Source organism: Dendronephthya gigantea, unplaced genomic scaffold (assembly GCF_004324835.1).
Source record: "Dendronephthya gigantea isolate DGI-Jeju-01 unplaced genomic scaffold, DenGig_1.0 000009F, whole genome shotgun sequence".
Taxonomy (NCBI): domain Eukaryota; kingdom Metazoa; phylum Cnidaria; class Anthozoa; order Malacalcyonacea; family Nephtheidae; genus Dendronephthya; species Dendronephthya gigantea.
The window spans coordinates 1,689,829-1,707,136 of record NW_021163019.1 but is presented as its reverse complement, the minus strand read 5'-3'; the positions used below and the strand labels follow the sequence as shown (position 1 = coordinate 1,707,136).

At 38.4% G+C, this 17,308-nt stretch overlaps 2 protein-coding genes across 3 annotated transcripts; both read left to right on the top strand.

Moving 5' to 3' along the window:
• Positions 1-1,994: 1,994 nt before the first annotated feature.
• Positions 1,995-10,607, top strand: LOC114517848 (serine/threonine-protein kinase pef1-like). Of its 2 annotated transcripts, none has more exons than XM_028537677.1 (17): positions 1,995-2,239; positions 5,953-6,039; positions 6,209-6,246; positions 6,757-6,984; positions 7,355-7,446; positions 7,866-7,945; positions 8,022-8,116; positions 8,259-8,321; positions 8,482-8,543; positions 8,646-8,768; positions 9,036-9,095; positions 9,366-9,523; positions 9,602-9,650; positions 9,762-9,810; positions 9,902-9,992; positions 10,076-10,146; positions 10,217-10,607. In XM_028537677.1, the coding sequence occupies exons 1-16, from the start codon at positions 2,167-2,169 to the stop codon at positions 10,120-10,122; spliced, it is 1,395 nt and encodes a 464-aa protein (XP_028393478.1). In that variant the 5' UTR covers positions 1,995-2,166; the 3' UTR covers positions 10,123-10,146; positions 10,217-10,607. The 2 variants fall into 2 exon arrangements, with proteins under 2 accessions (XP_028393478.1, XP_028393477.1); XM_028537676.1 differs by lacking the exon at positions 1,995-2,239 and adding an exon at positions 5,430-5,856.
• Positions 10,608-10,775: 168 nt separating this feature from the next.
• Positions 10,776-17,101, top strand: LOC114517849. Its single transcript, XM_028537679.1, is given in 9 exon segments — positions 10,776-10,996; positions 11,445-11,765; positions 12,010-12,453; positions 12,550-13,171; positions 13,372-13,669; positions 13,671-14,092; positions 14,301-14,561; positions 14,835-15,885; positions 16,114-17,101. Coding segments are annotated over 9 exon segments (4,134 nt in total). The 5' UTR covers positions 10,776-10,915; the 3' UTR covers positions 16,748-17,101.
• Positions 17,102-17,308: the final 207 nt, after the last annotated feature.

Below are 17,308 nucleotides of genomic sequence, written 5' to 3'. Positions count from 1 at the left end.
CTTACATCTGTGCTTTGGCTTTGTTCGCTATAGCTACTGTCATCTGGAATGTCAGAAAACCCAATTTTTTTGGCTGAAGCAGATGTATTTAGAACAGCTTCATTTGCTGCGGAAGTTGAAGGATCGGCCGATATTGTATCCCCATCAACAGTATCAACGCGTTTTTTCTTCGCTGAATTATCATAGCGATTGCCGCAAAACTTTCGTTTCTTACTTCTCCTGTATTCCCTTGGCATTTCACAACAAAAATATAATAAAATGAAGCAACAAAGACCAATCCCAAAGCGCAAAAGTTAAGAATGATCTTAGCAACAAATTCACCGCGAAATATGTTGATTCAACTTTGTATAGTAAGCGAAGGAAAATATGCAAAACAAGGGGATGGACGACGTTAAAGTGGTCAGCAGCTACTAGAACTATTCTCCTGTATGGGGGAGGGGTGAAACAAAAAGAAATTTTCATACACCAACAAATAAACAAGTTTTCTAACAGTAAACATTGGTTGCTAAGCCCGTTACTAGGGGGAAAATATTATACCTTCCCAAAAGAAAAGGGATTTTTTCGAGGTCTGCGTGAACTTTTGAGAAAAAAGCTAATTGTACATCATAAAACAAATAACAAAGATTGCAATTAGTCAATTTTTAGAAAATGGCAAAATTCACGATTTCATTATATTTTTTCCTGTAAGACCACCTTAAAAAGTTTTCCACCTATTCTACGGGCCACGTGGGATCTGAACTTCATCAAGTGTTGCAACTTAAAAGCGTACATCGAGTTGAATTCGAGTGTAAAAAAAGTACCGCAGCAAAATGTTCTGAATGCAGTGCCATTGAACTGTCGAAAAAATCTTTTAAAAAACCGCTTTCAACTCAACGTCTCTTCACCTAACAGTAAACTTTGATTTCTACCATTCTAGGAACAAGCACTGTCTGGACTGTTTCTCCTGGGAACAAATGGTGCAGATTTGATCGCGTGGTTTACCAATAGACTATTCGGGGCACGCTCCACAGGTCACAAGTATCAAATCTTCAAGGAACTCAAAATCGTACTACATACCACTAACCCAATTATGCAAATATGCAACAACTAACGTACTTCTAATTAAGTGTCTTACCTTTATAAATAGCTATGCATCAAAGAGACGTTGGCTCTCTATCGTCTTAATAAAAGGATTAAACGACCAATTTCCTCTTATTTAAATTCTAGGTGTGTATATATGTTCATGTAAAACTTTTCAGTAACTTTTCAGTTTTTTCCCAACGCTATTTCACCACTGTTATACTATTACCAGCAAATTGTCGTGAGCTTGAAATATGTTTTGACTTTTGAGAGCAAAGACATTCTTCGTCGGAAACAAGATTACAGCACGTGGAAAATGGCGCGGAAAGAAGTATGAAGCATCTATTCGTTGCCCTGTTAACATTAAATAAAACAGCTTGGTATACCTCAGAGAATATCTTACTACGAAGGTAGCACAAAACGTAACTGTATTACATTTACGGTACATTTTGCCTAATTTGTGAAACTGTTCCTTTCAAAAACAGATCGAGTTAAAGCTAGGTATATCGAGGCCTTGTGATGCTTACAATAAGCCAATAAAAAAATTAATCTTTTTCAGGCATTTTGGTCTGAAAGCAATGACAGCTTAATATAGATTGATGGATGATAATAGTTTTAATAAACTGCATGAATCCAAATCATTCCTCGCAAGTCATTTCCCCTTGATCGAAGAAGCGCGTTTTTTGTCAATCTTTTCGTATACTCCTGAAGTTTGTAGAATTATGAATACCGGTATGCTTAAAATGCAACGAAACATCTAAACACGCACACAGGGGGTCTAGGATCGATTGGACATCTGCTTTTTGTCCTGTCTGGGTTTGGTATTAACATCTTCTTTGTCATTTTAATAGTTTTGCAACCAATAGCGATCCTATTGTAGACATATGTCTGTATTATACAAGATCGCCCACGCTCTCAAGACCAAAAGGCAAAACATATATCGCGCTCAACCGCCACTTGGCAACACCGAACCAACACGCTTTGTCGGTTTTGAATTCATGTCATGAGGCTACATTCATTTTCGTTTTGCGAAGACAAAAACAAAACTAAAAGCAATATTACGGACAGGATGTTTCGTAGAAACTTGGCAGAAGCAAGGTTGTTTTTATGTTAAAGCAATCAAAACTCACAACGTCCAAGGTCCAGGATATTAAATGTGTACATTTTGGGAGGGTCTATGGTTAGTATGGACACGATTAATATCAAGTGCAATCAATTTAGAATATACTTTTGTGAGTTAATTATATGAATCTCTAAGTTCTAAATTAGCGCTTGTTAGGCGTTTGTGTGTGAGTGTCTATATAAATGTGAATGATTAATGATTAATCCACAGCCAAATTCCCAAGATTCCATCGACGTTCGTGTGCCCTCGACACTAAGCTATCAGACTCCATTTTTCACAGAACATGCGTTATAATTCATTTAATGGTAAATTACTTTTTAAAAGTGATAATTGTAATTGGTAGTAACTGATTACTTCTTGAAGCAAGTTATGATTTGAATTTAATCCCTCCTAAAAATATGAATCGTTTTTCAGTGCAACGACAGTTCAGCCATGTCAAACCGGTCGAATGGCATGAGATGATATAGCCGTAATGACAGTTTATGTAAGAAGTCTTACGACTTACGACTTCATCAAGGCGTGAGGGGCCTGGATACAAACCCTTCCTGCTTTGTTACTTCCAAACACCGTATTATTTGTGCCTGAAAACTAAAAAGTCAGTTATTATATTCTTCCTATAATTACAAACTTCCTCCTTAATTTCTGGACATGGTCTACGAAGAACAGCTGTGCTATAGGTTTCATTTCATTTGATTTATTTTGTCACAATAAAAACACGTGGCAGGAGATAGTCACAGGACAAAGTCCCAAATGTGTACTAAGGTTAGAGACCATTCATTATATACATTAGGTTACAGTACAGACGAAAGTTGAGGATTCATTAAATCTTTGTGATCCAAGTCGAGATTATCACTTTGAGCGATTATCAAATTTGACTAATTCCTTTAAAACAGCTGGAATATTAATTGAATTTTTGAGTTTGCGGTCGTTTTTCCCCCTTTTTGGCTTGAGCTATTTCGTGGGCGAATGTACACATCCGACTTTTGACTATACTTTAGTGATTTATAAGCAAAATTTCCAATCAGTTTCAGTGTAAAATGGGAGGTTAATTTCCTCTGTTTGCAGCGGCAATCGGTTCTTATCTATCTTTTGAAGAAGATCATTTCCTCAGTCAGTATGTGATAAAGTCTTTATTGCAGATACCAATCGCTAGGCGTATCAGGCAAAACAACACGTATACTTGACTGAAATATCCCCAAATTCCTTGTCTCTTAACTAGAAATTGCTCAATAACACGCGAGAAAGTTTGTCAAACCAGTTTGGAAATTCCCACGAATTCCCGAGCAAATTTCAACTGAAAAATCAGCCACAAAATATTATACGCAGTTTAAAACTAAAAACTCCAACGACTCAGTCGATATTCCAACGAGCAAGCTCAACATTCTGGCTTTAAATTTGTGGTGAAAGATATTGTTTTCGAGAGTTCGCCCGTAGGCTAGTAATATTACAGTATAACCAGAAATCCAACACTATGTGAACTTCTTTAACACTTTTTTTTATTTGGAAATGTTGAGAATTATTGAAGAGTCTCCGGTGAAATTGACTTTGTTCTAGAGCAATACAAAAATGGTCACGTCTGACGGTCTGGCCGCCTACAGCTATATATGTAGGCACATACCTTGCATATGATCGATAGGAAAGCTAAAAAACCCAACAATCTCTCATTGAAAAGCTCTATATTTTCATAATTTCATATGAGTTGTTTTCGTTCTTCTTCGAATAGTGGGAAATGGTAGTATTCCTTACCAAAACCGAGGACCAGTTTGAAATTTTGCCGGAATTTAAATGGGTGCGACCACTCGGGGTGGCCATGCCCGTGTCGAGGTTGACAAAAATTTAAAGCATTCTTCTGCAAACCGGAAACTGCACTTAAAAATTCGATATTTGAGAAGTGTTTATATGGCTCGATATGTTTGGGAAGAAGTTTGAGATTATTCAAGCAAGTTGTTTCGTATATCTTGATGAAAACTGATGGAAACTATTAGGGAAGATAGCCATTCAAATGATGAACTAACATTATCAATTGACAAAGGTAAAACTAAATCAAATGTTATTTTTCTTCGCGTGTGTGGGCTATTTTGTTTTTATCATATCAGTTTAAATCAATTTCGTGAGGATGTTATTTAGGTAATGGTTTGCTAAGAACTTGTAGTTTTGACGTTTAATTTCAAACCGGAGGGCATTTGTCGTGACGACAGACGACCATTACTTTTTTGAGGCGGCATGTCTTCTAACTCGCGTTCAAACTGGTTTGAATTTTTTTACGCGATGTTCTGGCTGTACGTACATTAAACAAGACGTACATAATACTATATCGTATGCCTGTATATTGTTATTTCGTCTTTATATATAGTAAAATGATTAATATCCTGTATTCTCATTTCCCTTGTATGAATAATTCATGCATATCATTAAATTGCTTCGTCCTGTTGTATTTAATTAATTACACAGGTCATGTCTTGTTGGAGCTTTTCGTTTAAATTACTTCTTAATAAATATTTAAGACGCATCGTTTGTCAGCTGCGTTATTGCTCATTTCAACACATTCTCATAAAACAATTAAAGCGATAGAATTTCTCTAAACTCTCTACAAATTGTATTTCTTCATTTTCGTAATACAACTATGGATAATAAAATCAAGATAATAAAGTCTTTTAACTATCCATGATACAACTATGGATTATAGGAGATAAGTTGGAACGTGAGCCAAGCACACTGCCTCCAATCCTACCTATTCCATTGGAATCTTTTTCTCAACCTCTTAAACCTATCTTTGTCCCTTACCATCCTGCCCCAAACCCATCAAATCTCTTTTTAACCTTCTTTACTCATCGAGACCCTATCCTAACCCTTGTTATCCATATGATATCGTCATGATTTCCCTTTATCCATTTCGATTCACACGAATCCCATCAAACCCCATAAATATAGTGCAAAGATGAAACCAAATTTGATGAAACATAGTTACATGGTTATTCAATGTTTCAATTCAAATCTTTAGAACCTTTTAGATACATTAAGAGAATCGTTTTACATACAATGATGCTTTTTTCCTTTTTTTTCCTGTCTTACTGACTGACTGTCCTTTCGAAGCTATTTTTTGAAAAAAAAAACTTGAAAATAACATCAAAAACATGACCACATGTGAACATGAATTGTTAACATGTGGCATACAAAAAATATGCAAATTATGTATTCGAAATTTTGTATTAATCTTTCATGTTCAAAATAAATAACTTTTGCAAAATGGCGGAAGTAACATAAGTTTAATAAGAGGCCAAGGAATATTGCATTTGCAATACTATATTTCCTCGACGAAACAAGTAAAAGCAGTGTTCTAACTATTTCCTATTCATTTGCTCACAACGTGAAGTTTTAAAAGATGATTTTTTTGTCTTGAGCATTTGTTACCGCTTATATGCAAGTATTAGTTCAGCTTGTATGAACAAGGCCTACCGGAAAAAGTGTCAAAACTTGCCATCTCTTTTCCGCCGCTCACGTTTTGGACAATTGTTTCAAACGTACGAGTTCGTGTGTTTTGGGGCCGTGAAAGTTTGGCGAAACTTTGCAAAAGCTGAAAAATTTTGATAAAGAAATGGCCATGTCACCTAGTGGCTCCGAACAGACAAACGAGGAAGAAAATGCTGTTTTCGAAAACGATTCAAATGAGCCGGGTATAAATTACTGTAAAGGAGTTTGTTTATTAATTTAGCGTGGGGTTTTTTGCGTAAACACTTAATCCTAAATGCTTTGTTATATATTTTTTGCAGGGATTGCTGACGGCAACTGCGTTAGAAAGCGTTCAGATTCCAAAATTAAGAAGTTAAGACGAAGGCTTTCGCAAGGATTACGTCTATGTAAGTAACGCATGCAAATATTTGTTTATGTCTATCTGCCAAGGTGTTGACGTAAAGTGTGGACGTCCTTTCGTATTCATTTCATTCTTTCGACTTGCATTTCTGTTTTGAAAATGAGTGTTAAGAGACGGGGCAAATATCCATCACGTTGTATTTGCTTACATTTTAGCATTGCCGTTAGCTTTGGGAAAAGAACAGTCTTATGAGGTAGGTACTTGGGCTGATCGCAAGCCGAACGAGTAAAAACTTGAGTGGTCTCGCGAATTAAAATTATAAAAGTGAGGCAATCAGAAATATCTAGGGCAATTTCATGCGGGGATGAATTTATTCACATAATATTGAATCTCGTATGATCACATGTAGATAAATTGACAGATAGGAAGAGAATTGCAATTACGTTCCCAGCTGTTCATGGAGATTTTGATAGAATTTTCATAGCATTTAAATGCTTGTCTAAATGGAATAAAATTTCTGGTGCAAATATGAAGGCAATAGACATGAGTTGGGCATCTGATAGAGATCTATGATGTTAGACCCAGAACACAAAAAATAGATTGGGTTTTTGAGAGCATTTCTGCCCAGTGGAATTATGTATTAATTAGTATCTCATATTATTTTTCTGTATGATAGAGTCAGTTCCAAAGTTCAAACTACTTTGGTGTCAACTTTGTCTAATGCTTGGTAGTTAATCATGTTTATACATGAACTGTATTTCAGGATGGACATATTGATTCAGTCCTTCAGAGTGTTGAGCATCCATTGCCCAACTCTGCTGGAAAGAAGGTTGTTGTCCGACGTGTGCACTCGGACATTACCACCCTCCAGACCCCTCAACCAGATGTCTTGCCTGTGAGAACAAGAGAAAGACTGAGACGGACATATTCTGATAATCCTAATCCTAATGAAGAGCGACCACGCTCAAGATCAGTATCTTTCACTGCGCCTGTGAGTCTTGCAAATGAAATGATCATTCATAGTTTGTATGGAAACAAAATATTCCATGTTTCCATGTGAAATATCTGTGTTAGCCACAAACGTCTAGAATACTCTAATGTGCTTGTTAGGGAAGCAAATAAAAAGCTTTAATACTAGGCTAGTGCCACTAAGGTTCACATGACAACTGACAATGGTTTCTCAAGAATGCTGATACTTAGAACTCAAACAGCATTCAGAAAGCATTAGGTTCATTAAATCTTTATTAATATTTGATTATTTTTAAGTGCCTAGTATTTGTTTGGTTTGCCAATAACAAACACCTTCAGCCAGAATGTCTAAATGTCAATGCCTATTCATTTCTAATATGTTTTTTTTGCAGCCCGAGTCTCCATTTGGCAAGATGAATTATTATCATAAATTAGAGCTCCTGGGCGAAGGATCTTATGCAAGTGTATTCAAGGGAATTAGCAAGTATGTGGAATTTTGTTTGCTTAGAACTGTGTAGTGTTTTCTACTGTATTGAAATCCTGATATTTCTCTCATCTCTCCATTTGCTCATTTCTAATTCATCAGTTCATTCTTTTTTTCTTTTGCACCTTCCATTTATCACACTCATCCTTCATTCATCCTACTCTTCAATTTCATAAATCTTCAGTCCATTTCTTTAGTTATTTTTTGCCTCTCATCTTTCCACTCCCTTCCACCATTATTTCTATTCCTTTCACCTGTTCCCTTCATTTTCATCTACTTTCATCTTCTCTTCTGTTCATTTCTTCCATTTCCTCATTCATTTATTCCACTCTTTTCTATTTATTGATCCTTCCCTTCCATCCGCTTCCATTGCTGCAAATGCCAAATAAACACCAAAATGTTATTACTCTACTTCCTAGTATAACTAAACAGACAGTAGCTTTAAAAGAAATTCGTCTTCAACCGGAAGAGGGCGCTCCATTCACAGCCATCAGAGAAGGTAAAAACACTAACTATATTTCTAACTCACTATATTTTGACTATATCTCTGATATTTTTCTGTCTTTTTCAACCAGCGTCCTTACTGCAGGAATTGAAACATGCAAACATTGTCAAGCTTCACGATATTGTACATACAAAAGACACCCTCATGTTCGTTTTTGAGTATCTTGTAAGTATATCACGGTTCTATTCACGCGCTGATATCACACGTAATACGTTTGACTTCGGCGTAAAATTACGGTCACGTCAAAATATGTTTCCAAATGAAGCTAGATTCCTTATGAAATGACTGAGTTTTCCATCTTTTTAAGCACACTGATCTTAGTCATTACTTAGAAAAGTACCCAAGTGGACTTCATCCTCATAATGCTAAGGTAGGCTCACAGTTTCACATTGATCCGAACTAAAATTTAACTATTAGTTTGAACAGATTCTCTCAGATTCGGCTCCGTGCAATTCTCCGGGTCAGAGGCTGTCAAGAAGAAGTCTGGAAATTGTGACATGCGATTAAGATCAATGATACTGTTTGTTTAGTTATTTTTGCTACAACTTCTACGCGGCTTGAATTATTGCCACGATAAGAGAATCCTTCACAGGTAACCACAATTTCTAACTGCGACGTCTAGAAAATTTGCGGCCTAAAAAGTTTAGTGTTTTGTTTAATTATTAATCAAAACATGGCTGGATTTTATCTTCAGGGATATAAAACCACAAAATCTTCTTCTCAACGAGAATGGCGAACTGAAACTGGCTGATTTTGGTTTGGCAAGAGAGAAATCTGTACCAAGTCATACGTATTCAAATGAGGTCGTAACGTTATGGTAGGTTACCGAAATTGTTTACACAGGGGTGTAACTAGAGCGATAATTGGGGAGGGGGTGAATATTCATATATTCAGTTCTGCCCGACGGATTTCTATTGTAAGCTATTGCACTTACAAAAGAAATCCGTAGGGCAGAACTGGGTATATGAATATTCACCCCCCCCCCTCCCCCCAGATATCGTTCTAGTTACGGCACTGATTGTTTATCTAATCTGTTAAACCGCTGTCTAGGATATTTTATAAGTTAGTTTCTATATTCCTCCAGGTATCGACCCCCTGATGTTTTGCTGGGATCAACGGAATACTCGACATCACTTGATATGTGGTGAGTAGTGAAATATGGTCGAAGGGAGGAGGGGTGGGGGATCTTTACCTTGTGATTTACGGATATCACGGATATGCAGAATATGTTCAACTTGAGAAATGTTTACATGATTTTTCCCATGTGGGAGGGAATCTCCCTATCTCATTTCTACAACTTTCATGACATGAAACTCTGGGACAGTTTATCATTTCCATCTGATATTATTAATAACTGTACACAGTGTTGTCACGATGATCTGCCAAATTGATTGAAGAGCTATTTTTCATGCAGGGGTGTTGGCTGCATATTTGGTGAAATGCTGAGTGGACGAGCCTTGTTTCAGGGGCAAAAGGGACCCAGCGATCAATTAAATAAAATATGGCAATTGTTGGGTACACCCACCAAAGACACGTGGCCCGAAGTTGTAAATTACCCTGAATATTCAAAAGGTTAGAAAACAAAAATTTTTTTTTCGTGTTTCATCGCTGGAGGCTTACTCTGACAGTGAAACAATATATCTACTTTAGAAAATATAACAGCGTTTTATCCAAGACGAATATCCTCAGTGATACCCGTGTGAGTACATCCTAATTCCTGTTCGTCGATATGATACCACATGTTAGAGTTTTGCTTGACGAGTTTTATTAATGCACAGTAATGATTGTCGGCGATTTTCACAATTTTCAGCTTTCAATATGACACGATAGGAGAAGATTTATTAAAACGATTTCTACGGGTAGGAATACTACGTTTTACAACACAACACGAAATTTTAAATTCTGAATAAATATTGAAAATTAAACGTTTATCACACTTTTATCACGCAGTATGAGCCCAGGAGACGGATATCAGCGGAAGACAGCTTAAAACATCCGTACTTTCAAGATCTGCCGAGATCTCTGTTCAGTCTTCCTGGAAGTAAGTGTCAGGGTAGATCTTGTTTTAACTGGATGCATTAGGGGAGGTATTCCGGTAAAAATGCGTGTTTTCGCCCTTGATAGATCTTTCGGTGTTTTCACTTCCTGGGATTGATTTGATCCATCATTGATAGTGAAGGTGCTTGCCAGTTGAGGTATGTATAATATATCTCGTTCTCAAATGGGTTTTACATATCTGATATAGATTTCTCTTCAAACTCGTAGCTCTCAGATATCTCTACTTGGCTGTGGTTTTAAGGAGCTGTGGTTTAAGGGCTGAATATTCCGGGAGTAATACACGTTAGCTTCACTAGATCTCCATCCTTCTCCAAACGTGATTTTTTTTACAAATCAACCGTTCGAAGTTGGCCAAAACGAGTACTGATTGAAGTAATTTGTTGTTAAAAAGTGATTCACACTATGGGACCTGCCCTTGGCTTTGTAAATTTGTTCACTTCAGAATGATCATTTTATAATTTATATTGCCATAAGCGCATGCGTTTTGCATTCAGCGCGGGAGTACTTGACACAGGAGAAATTATTAAAAAGCACTCGAACATTTAGGCATATTTAAATTTGGATTAATATAGAGAATATTAAATAGATATTTATTTAAATTATTACATAATTGCGCATCAAAGTTTAAAGAATAAAGTTGTGCTTTCCTAGAAAATCGTCGTATATTCGTAATATATTCAAAGGAATTCGAGCGCGAAACTGATTAGCATAATATGCAAATAGTTTGCATAAATTATGAGAATATCGGACGGTGTGTGACTTTGTGGTTAGCAACAGGACGGCACACTGTGGAGCGCAGAAATCAAAGTCGGTATCATAGGAGATCTAATCTCCTTGAAAAAATGAAGAAGCATAAGGATATAAAAGATTTAAAGCCTTAATTTATTTCGGAGGCTTACAAAGAACATGTTTTCGTACCTTTCGCGAGGATATGGCACTTGGGAGGGCATTGCGAAGCTGGAGAAACCTGACTCGGCTATTTCACCAGTAAGTGGAGAGTTTACTAGCTTTACAAATGAACAATTTACCTCATTTTCTTTCTTGGTTTTAGAGTGAGATTTTTGACGTGTGCATTTGTTTGGGTTAGATATCACTTAAGCCGGGCAACTACATTGATCAACGCAGGGGTTTTAGCAAAAATACATGCCCAATATCTCGATGTGTTTCTATGTATTCTATCAAAACAAAACATGGCGAGTTTATGTTAATCGCTGCCCAGCAGGGATAATAAAATATTAAAGAATATGACACGAGTAGACACAACAAAGATAAATTATTTATTTAATGGCTCTCAAACTAAGAATATTTAGTTTCCATGGGGAACTGTTTCAGTTTAGGGCAACTATGAACCCTGAAGTAACAATTATAGAACAAGTTTGTAAATTACTTTCATGTTAATAGATAATTGATACTATTGATCTATTCTCATTTTAAGAATCCTGGAAACTTTGATATTTTACCACCAATAAGAAGGGACCAGTACCAGTTTTACGACCAACATTTTAACCATGACAGACCATACAGGTTCCAGGAAGATTTAAAACTACCACAAGTGCCGAAGAATGAGAATGCTGTCCATCTTCCAAAAACATATTCTACCAAGAGTGGAGCTTTGCTTCTCTACTCTGAAGGATGTTTCAAGCCAGGGTCAAGAAGATTGAAGAAAAGGCAGCGACGTCGGAGACAGAAGATTGAACAAAGGATCAGAACAATGAAAGATCTCATAGACTTGATCATGGACTACAAAAAAAATGGGGTGAATATTTAAAAGTTTTTTTGTGAAGTGTTAATAGCTTGTCTCAAAGTATTCTATGGTGATGCTATTGTCAGTATATTATATTAATAATATATTTTAAAACAGAATGAACTAGCTGTGAAAACAATTGCATGATTACAAAGTTTGTCCCAATCCCTATCATAGCAAGGAAAATCATTCCTTCAACACCACAACATTTCACTGGTTTTTCCATCTGAAAGTCTTGTTTTTTTGGTTTCTCTAGTGCGACCCTTTATTGCTTGAGCAACTGTGGCGACATATGAGTGGTAATGCCAGAGATGTGCAACCCGGCTACTCGCCAAAGAGATACCTTGGCCACCTGAGTCACACATTTGATCCCGACCAGTGGAAACGACTTGTCGAAACAGGTTCACTGAAAAGTTTTGGCACTACAGACGATAGCTACCTATCATTGTTACCAGAGTACGATAACCATCTAAACCATCAACCACCTCCCTACAAAACAATGTCGTTACCTCCAGTTTCACCATCAAGCTCTATGCTAGGATCATTTACATTCTATAAGCAAGCACTGTCAACAGGCGCTGCTTCAATGGTTTCACTACCGTCTATAGGCTCAGAAAATATTGACTCTGTTAATGCTGACCACATCTCAGTCAAAAGTGCTGCCACATTTGCAGATTCTCTTGCTGAGAGATTAGCTGAGGTAGTGTGTGGTTTAATAATTAATTTATGAAATACTTTTTGATGTGATGATTCCTTGACATTCTCCTCTTTCACTCCCAAATGTTTGTCTCACTAGGTTGAGTCTGAGAACGGTTTCAAGAAAGACTATGAAACATTGACTGCCAAGGAAAAAGAAGATCTTTTAACTCAATTGTTAATGGATGTCACCTTGCACAATCAAAGAGAAGTTATTACAGTTCCCGTACACACCACAGAAATGAAAAAAGATCAAGCATCGGACAGTACAGAAATCTCTTATGTCAGTGGCACTAAACCTTCAAAATCACTTGAATCACTGCCAAGTGATAATTCAGTGCAAAAAGCTTCTGTTGAAGAAAAAAGGTCTAGGACCAGCCAAACAAGGTCTTCAACAAGCATGAACAGTGTTAAGACAGATCGGATGCAAATGTCTGACAAAGGATCAAGCAGTTCCAAAGCTGGTAAAAGATCAAAAAGTTCAAAATCTGATATTAAATCAAGAAGTTCCAGATCTGTCCCAAGTCAGAGTAGATCTGTGTGTTCTTTACCACCGATCACAGCTCCAAGAACGGACACTCCAGATAAAGATGATCTGAAAAACATTAGCGACAATGTCAGTTTATCAAGTTCACATTCTGGTCTTGGTCTGATTGCGGCTGATTTTGAAGTTGGGTTGAATGATGTTGACATTGAAATCAAAGATAGCTTGTTCAATTTAGGTAAGTAAATCCCTTTTAGCAAGTGCACATCTATATTTCTTTGCTGTTACTATTGGAAACTAATATACAAGTTGTAACCATTTGAAAGTACCTACAGTAATATAAATAGTCAAACAAGGGTGAACTTGAGTGTGCATTAAATTTGCGTTCCTATAGGTTTATGTCCCAAGTTTTTTTAAAATGAGTTTTCAACTTTTTAGCTGAAGATGCTCTTTTTCACTCGGAAGAAAAAGATTTGGAAACAAGGTCTATAAAAAGTAATGAATCTTTCTTGGAACATGGACTTGTCGATGCACTCAGTATACAAGATGGTGATTCTCTACACCAGTTTACAGGTGAAGCTCAAAGTTTGAAATCTTTAGCAAGCATTGATTGGCCAGGGCACAGTACTGAAAGAATGGAAGAAAGTTTGAGTAGCAATGGTGCTATTGGGGGAAGCAAGACTGTAGATGGTGATTTGGTGAATGGTGTAGTAGATGGTGCCATTGGCGACGGTATATCATGGTGATGATGGTAGCAGATATATTGATGATATTGCTGATGATGTTGGTTACGATATTGGAAGTGATGATGGTCGTAATGGTATTGCTACTGTTTTTAATGGTGGTGGCGATGGTACCAGAGATAGTGATGGTTACAATGTCAATCAGGGTGATGGTCCTAGCATATGCGTTATTGAAACGGGAAGCCCTGATGCTGATGGTCATCCAGAAATAACCCTGCCAACCATCGACCTAGTACCAGCACCAGAGCTACAAGCACCACACATAAGTCTTAGCAGTCTTCAGGATGAAGTAAGACTGGTAGCAACAGAAGTGCTCTCAAGACCTAAATCAGGGCGGACATTGACTGATGATGCAGAAATGGCGACGTTCTTACTTCTGGAAAGAATGCAAGGCTTACTAGGTCCTGCTATAACAGGTAAGCTGGTCATTGTGAGCTGAGAAACTACGGTAAACAGCAGAAATTCTTCAAAGGTTCTTAAGATATATCAAGAAGATCTTTTCACATTGCTTAACGACGAGCCTGCTCCAAGTCGTTTGCGAGTGCTTTATATCAGTTTTTAAATACGTTTTTTGCTTGTGGTGAGTGTGAAATAACAGTAAACTCAATCTCTCTCCTCTTCTAGCGAACACACGAGTTAGTTCAGCGGCTCCGAAGAAAGTTCGCCCACTAGGTCAACCCAGGAACAGCGAGGCCAAAGGAAAGAGAAGAGCAAGATCTGCTGAGGCTACTTTAGCATCAAGAAATATTGCTCCTGATGAAGAACAGGTTGAACAGGTTCTTGAGACCAAGGAAAAGCCGGCTGAACAAGTTTCTGGTAAGGAGCAAGAATTGCCAGTAGAAGGTGATTCTGTGAAAGAAACTGATGCAAAAGATCTCAGTATCGGTAAGTCACAAGGGATGTCACCCGTGTATTTGGTTACGATAGCATTTAAGTCGTGAATGAGTGTTGATTGTAGATTGCAGATGTGCAGGTTTTTTATCAACTCTTGTGCTTAGGTCAAGGAGAACAAGATTTCACAAGTGCTAAATATTTGAACCCATCCAATTTTAACAAAATCTCAAGCAATTTTCCTTACAAAATGCACATGTCTAGTAATTCCTGGCGTTCAGTCCTCCTAATAAAAAAGACAGTTTCTAACTGTTAACGCTTTCATAGATGATGTCGTCGTTACTGTGGAAACGGTTGAAGATACTGGGCCAGTTGAAAAGAGTGAACCTCCCGCACTGACCGCTACTCCGTCACCAGAAAAGACACAGCAGATAGTCGAGGATTTACAACCAGAGGTTAAGAAAGAAGTGATCACCAAGCCAGATGAAGCCAAAGCAAAGGAAACAGCTGTGAAAGCAGGAAAAGTGAAAAAGACTGGAAATGGTAAACGTGTTGCGAAAGGAAAAAAGAAAAAGCCTGCCAATGGGCGTGCGCGAAACGAACCGGCCAAAACTCCCCCGTTCCATGCAGGTTTGGTGCCCGAATCTAAACCCCCGAAAGGTTTGGAAGAAAAAGCGGGCGGGGCGCGCAAGAAGGGGAAACAAATCAGTCCGGATTTGCAGGAAAAATCACAACCTAAAACAACTGATAAAGTTTCCGAGAATGAAACCCAGCCTCCTGAAACATCAGCTCGAGTAGATTCCGAGACGGGGGAGGTGGAACACGGGGTCTCCCCAGTAAGATCAGAGAGGTCTTCATCTCTTGCTGGAAGTAACGCTCCCCCTGGTGGAAGAAAATCTGTTTCCCATCAGGACCAAATGTCGCGTGCAGGAACTGGTTCCTCGCGTTCTCAAATCGAATCCCCACGTGAGAAATCACCCCACGAGAGGCTGTCTTCTTCACGTGACAAGACTCCATCGCCACGTCAAAAATTACCTTCGCCACGTGAACAGAAGGCCTGTCCACGTGACAGGGACGCGGTGTTTGACGAAACCACAAATGTAAAGAGTGAAAACGCAGTAACGGACGTCGCAACGGAACCCGAGCCGTCACCAACACGAGAAACCTCGCCGGAGGTCGAGCTAACGGAAAAACAACGCAGAGCAAACGCTCGGGCTGCCCAGAGAGCAGCCGCTGCCGAACGTCGCCGACTGGAGGTCGAAAGGAAACGACGAGAACGCGAAGAAGCACGGAAACGAGCTCAGGAAGAAGAAGCAAGGTTGGATACTTTGCGGAAAGAATCTGAAGAAGAAATGAAAAAGAGGGAAGAGGAACGAAGGTAGAATTATATTTAGCTCATATGGTTTTCTGTTGCCCCCGTTGCTTTCGCCTTACTGTTGTGTCGAAGCTGGAGAAACTTGTCTCAATAGGTTTTTTCTAGGCCATCTTCAGCAATATAACATATTACATTCAACTATCTAGCAACTTGATCAAATGATAGCCATTGCCATACTTACGAGGTGAGATATTGGGTTCATCCTTCAACTGAACGTTCTTTTGTTTTCAGAATTCAAAGGGAGGAAGAAGAGCGGGAACGCTTGCGCCTTGAGGCAGAGCAAAACGATCGTGCACGACAGGAACGTTTGATGAACGAACGGCAACGTCAAGCACGCGAGGAATGGAAACGGAAGAAGGAACAGTTGCTCGCGCAACGCAAGTTCGAGGAAGAACTGCGCAAGGAGAGAGAGCGCGTCGAGCTGGAAATCGAAGAGGAACGCAGGCGAGAGTACGCGGAAAAGATCGCGCATTTGGAAGAAGAGGAACAGCAGAGACTCCTGGAGGAGCGGAGACTCGAGGAAGAAAGAATAAAACGAGAAATACAAGAAGAGAAAGAGCGACGTGAAGCAGAAAGACTTCGGATGCTTGAAGAAAGAAGACTGATGGAGGAAGAGCTTGCTGCGGCAAGGATGAGACAAATGGAAAGACGATCATTCCTACAAACGCTTCTCCAAGATTTTCAGAATTTGTTGCTGGATCAGAGAATCACAAGAGCATTCACCTTTTCCTACTTCGATATCATGCCGTGGTTTAAAGATAGATGGAGAGATCTGGAAGAGGATAGACCCAGATCAAAGAGACCTTCGACGAAACTGGATACTGTACCCGAGGAATCCGAGATAGATCTAGAAGAAGCAGCTTAAAATGCATGACAAGATGGTATCATGGATGAAATGTTGGTAAAACCAATCATCGAGTAAAATAATAGTATTTGAGTTTAACACGATGTTACACGAGCCAAGTTTCCGGCGCAGAAATTCAAGAATTATTTCATTAATGATTGTTTGAAATTTCACCTGAAATTCTTCACAACAGGGTGATGCGATAGTTCTTAAGCACGGATCGGGTGGGCCAGGAAAGGTTGTTGTCTTGGGAACGCAAGAGCTATCGCCAGATGTTTAAAGTCGCCAATATTTAAAGTGAAACACCGAGGAAACGTCGCACGTGCAAAGCACTTCAGACGATAAATAATTTAGCTGTAAATAATATATATTAACAACTTTATGCTGATAAAAACATGTTTGTACTTTGTACAGATAATAAAACCTATTACAATATCCCTCACAGGAGGATTCCTCGTTCCCAAGCAGTTCTCCACGGGAAGTAAAAGTCGGATCAAATGCGATTAATGAAAGATCACCGAGATTGATAATCTTCAAGCTCGCACATACAATGTACAAATGCTATTTCGACAACATCTCACC

Excerpts from the sequence above, each read along its gene's own strand:
- LOC114517848 (XM_028537676.1), top strand. The coding sequence starts at position 5,778 with ATGGCCATGTCACCTAGTGGCTCCGAACAGACAAACGAGGAAGAAAAT. Across the intron at positions 7,447-7,865 it reads GTATTCAAGGGAATTAGCAA|TATAACTAAACAGACAGTAG; the intron begins GTATGTGGAATT and ends TCTACTTCCTAG. Across the intron at positions 9,811-9,901 it reads TATTAAAACGATTTCTACGG|TATGAGCCCAGGAGACGGAT; the intron begins GTAGGAATACTA and ends TTTATCACGCAG.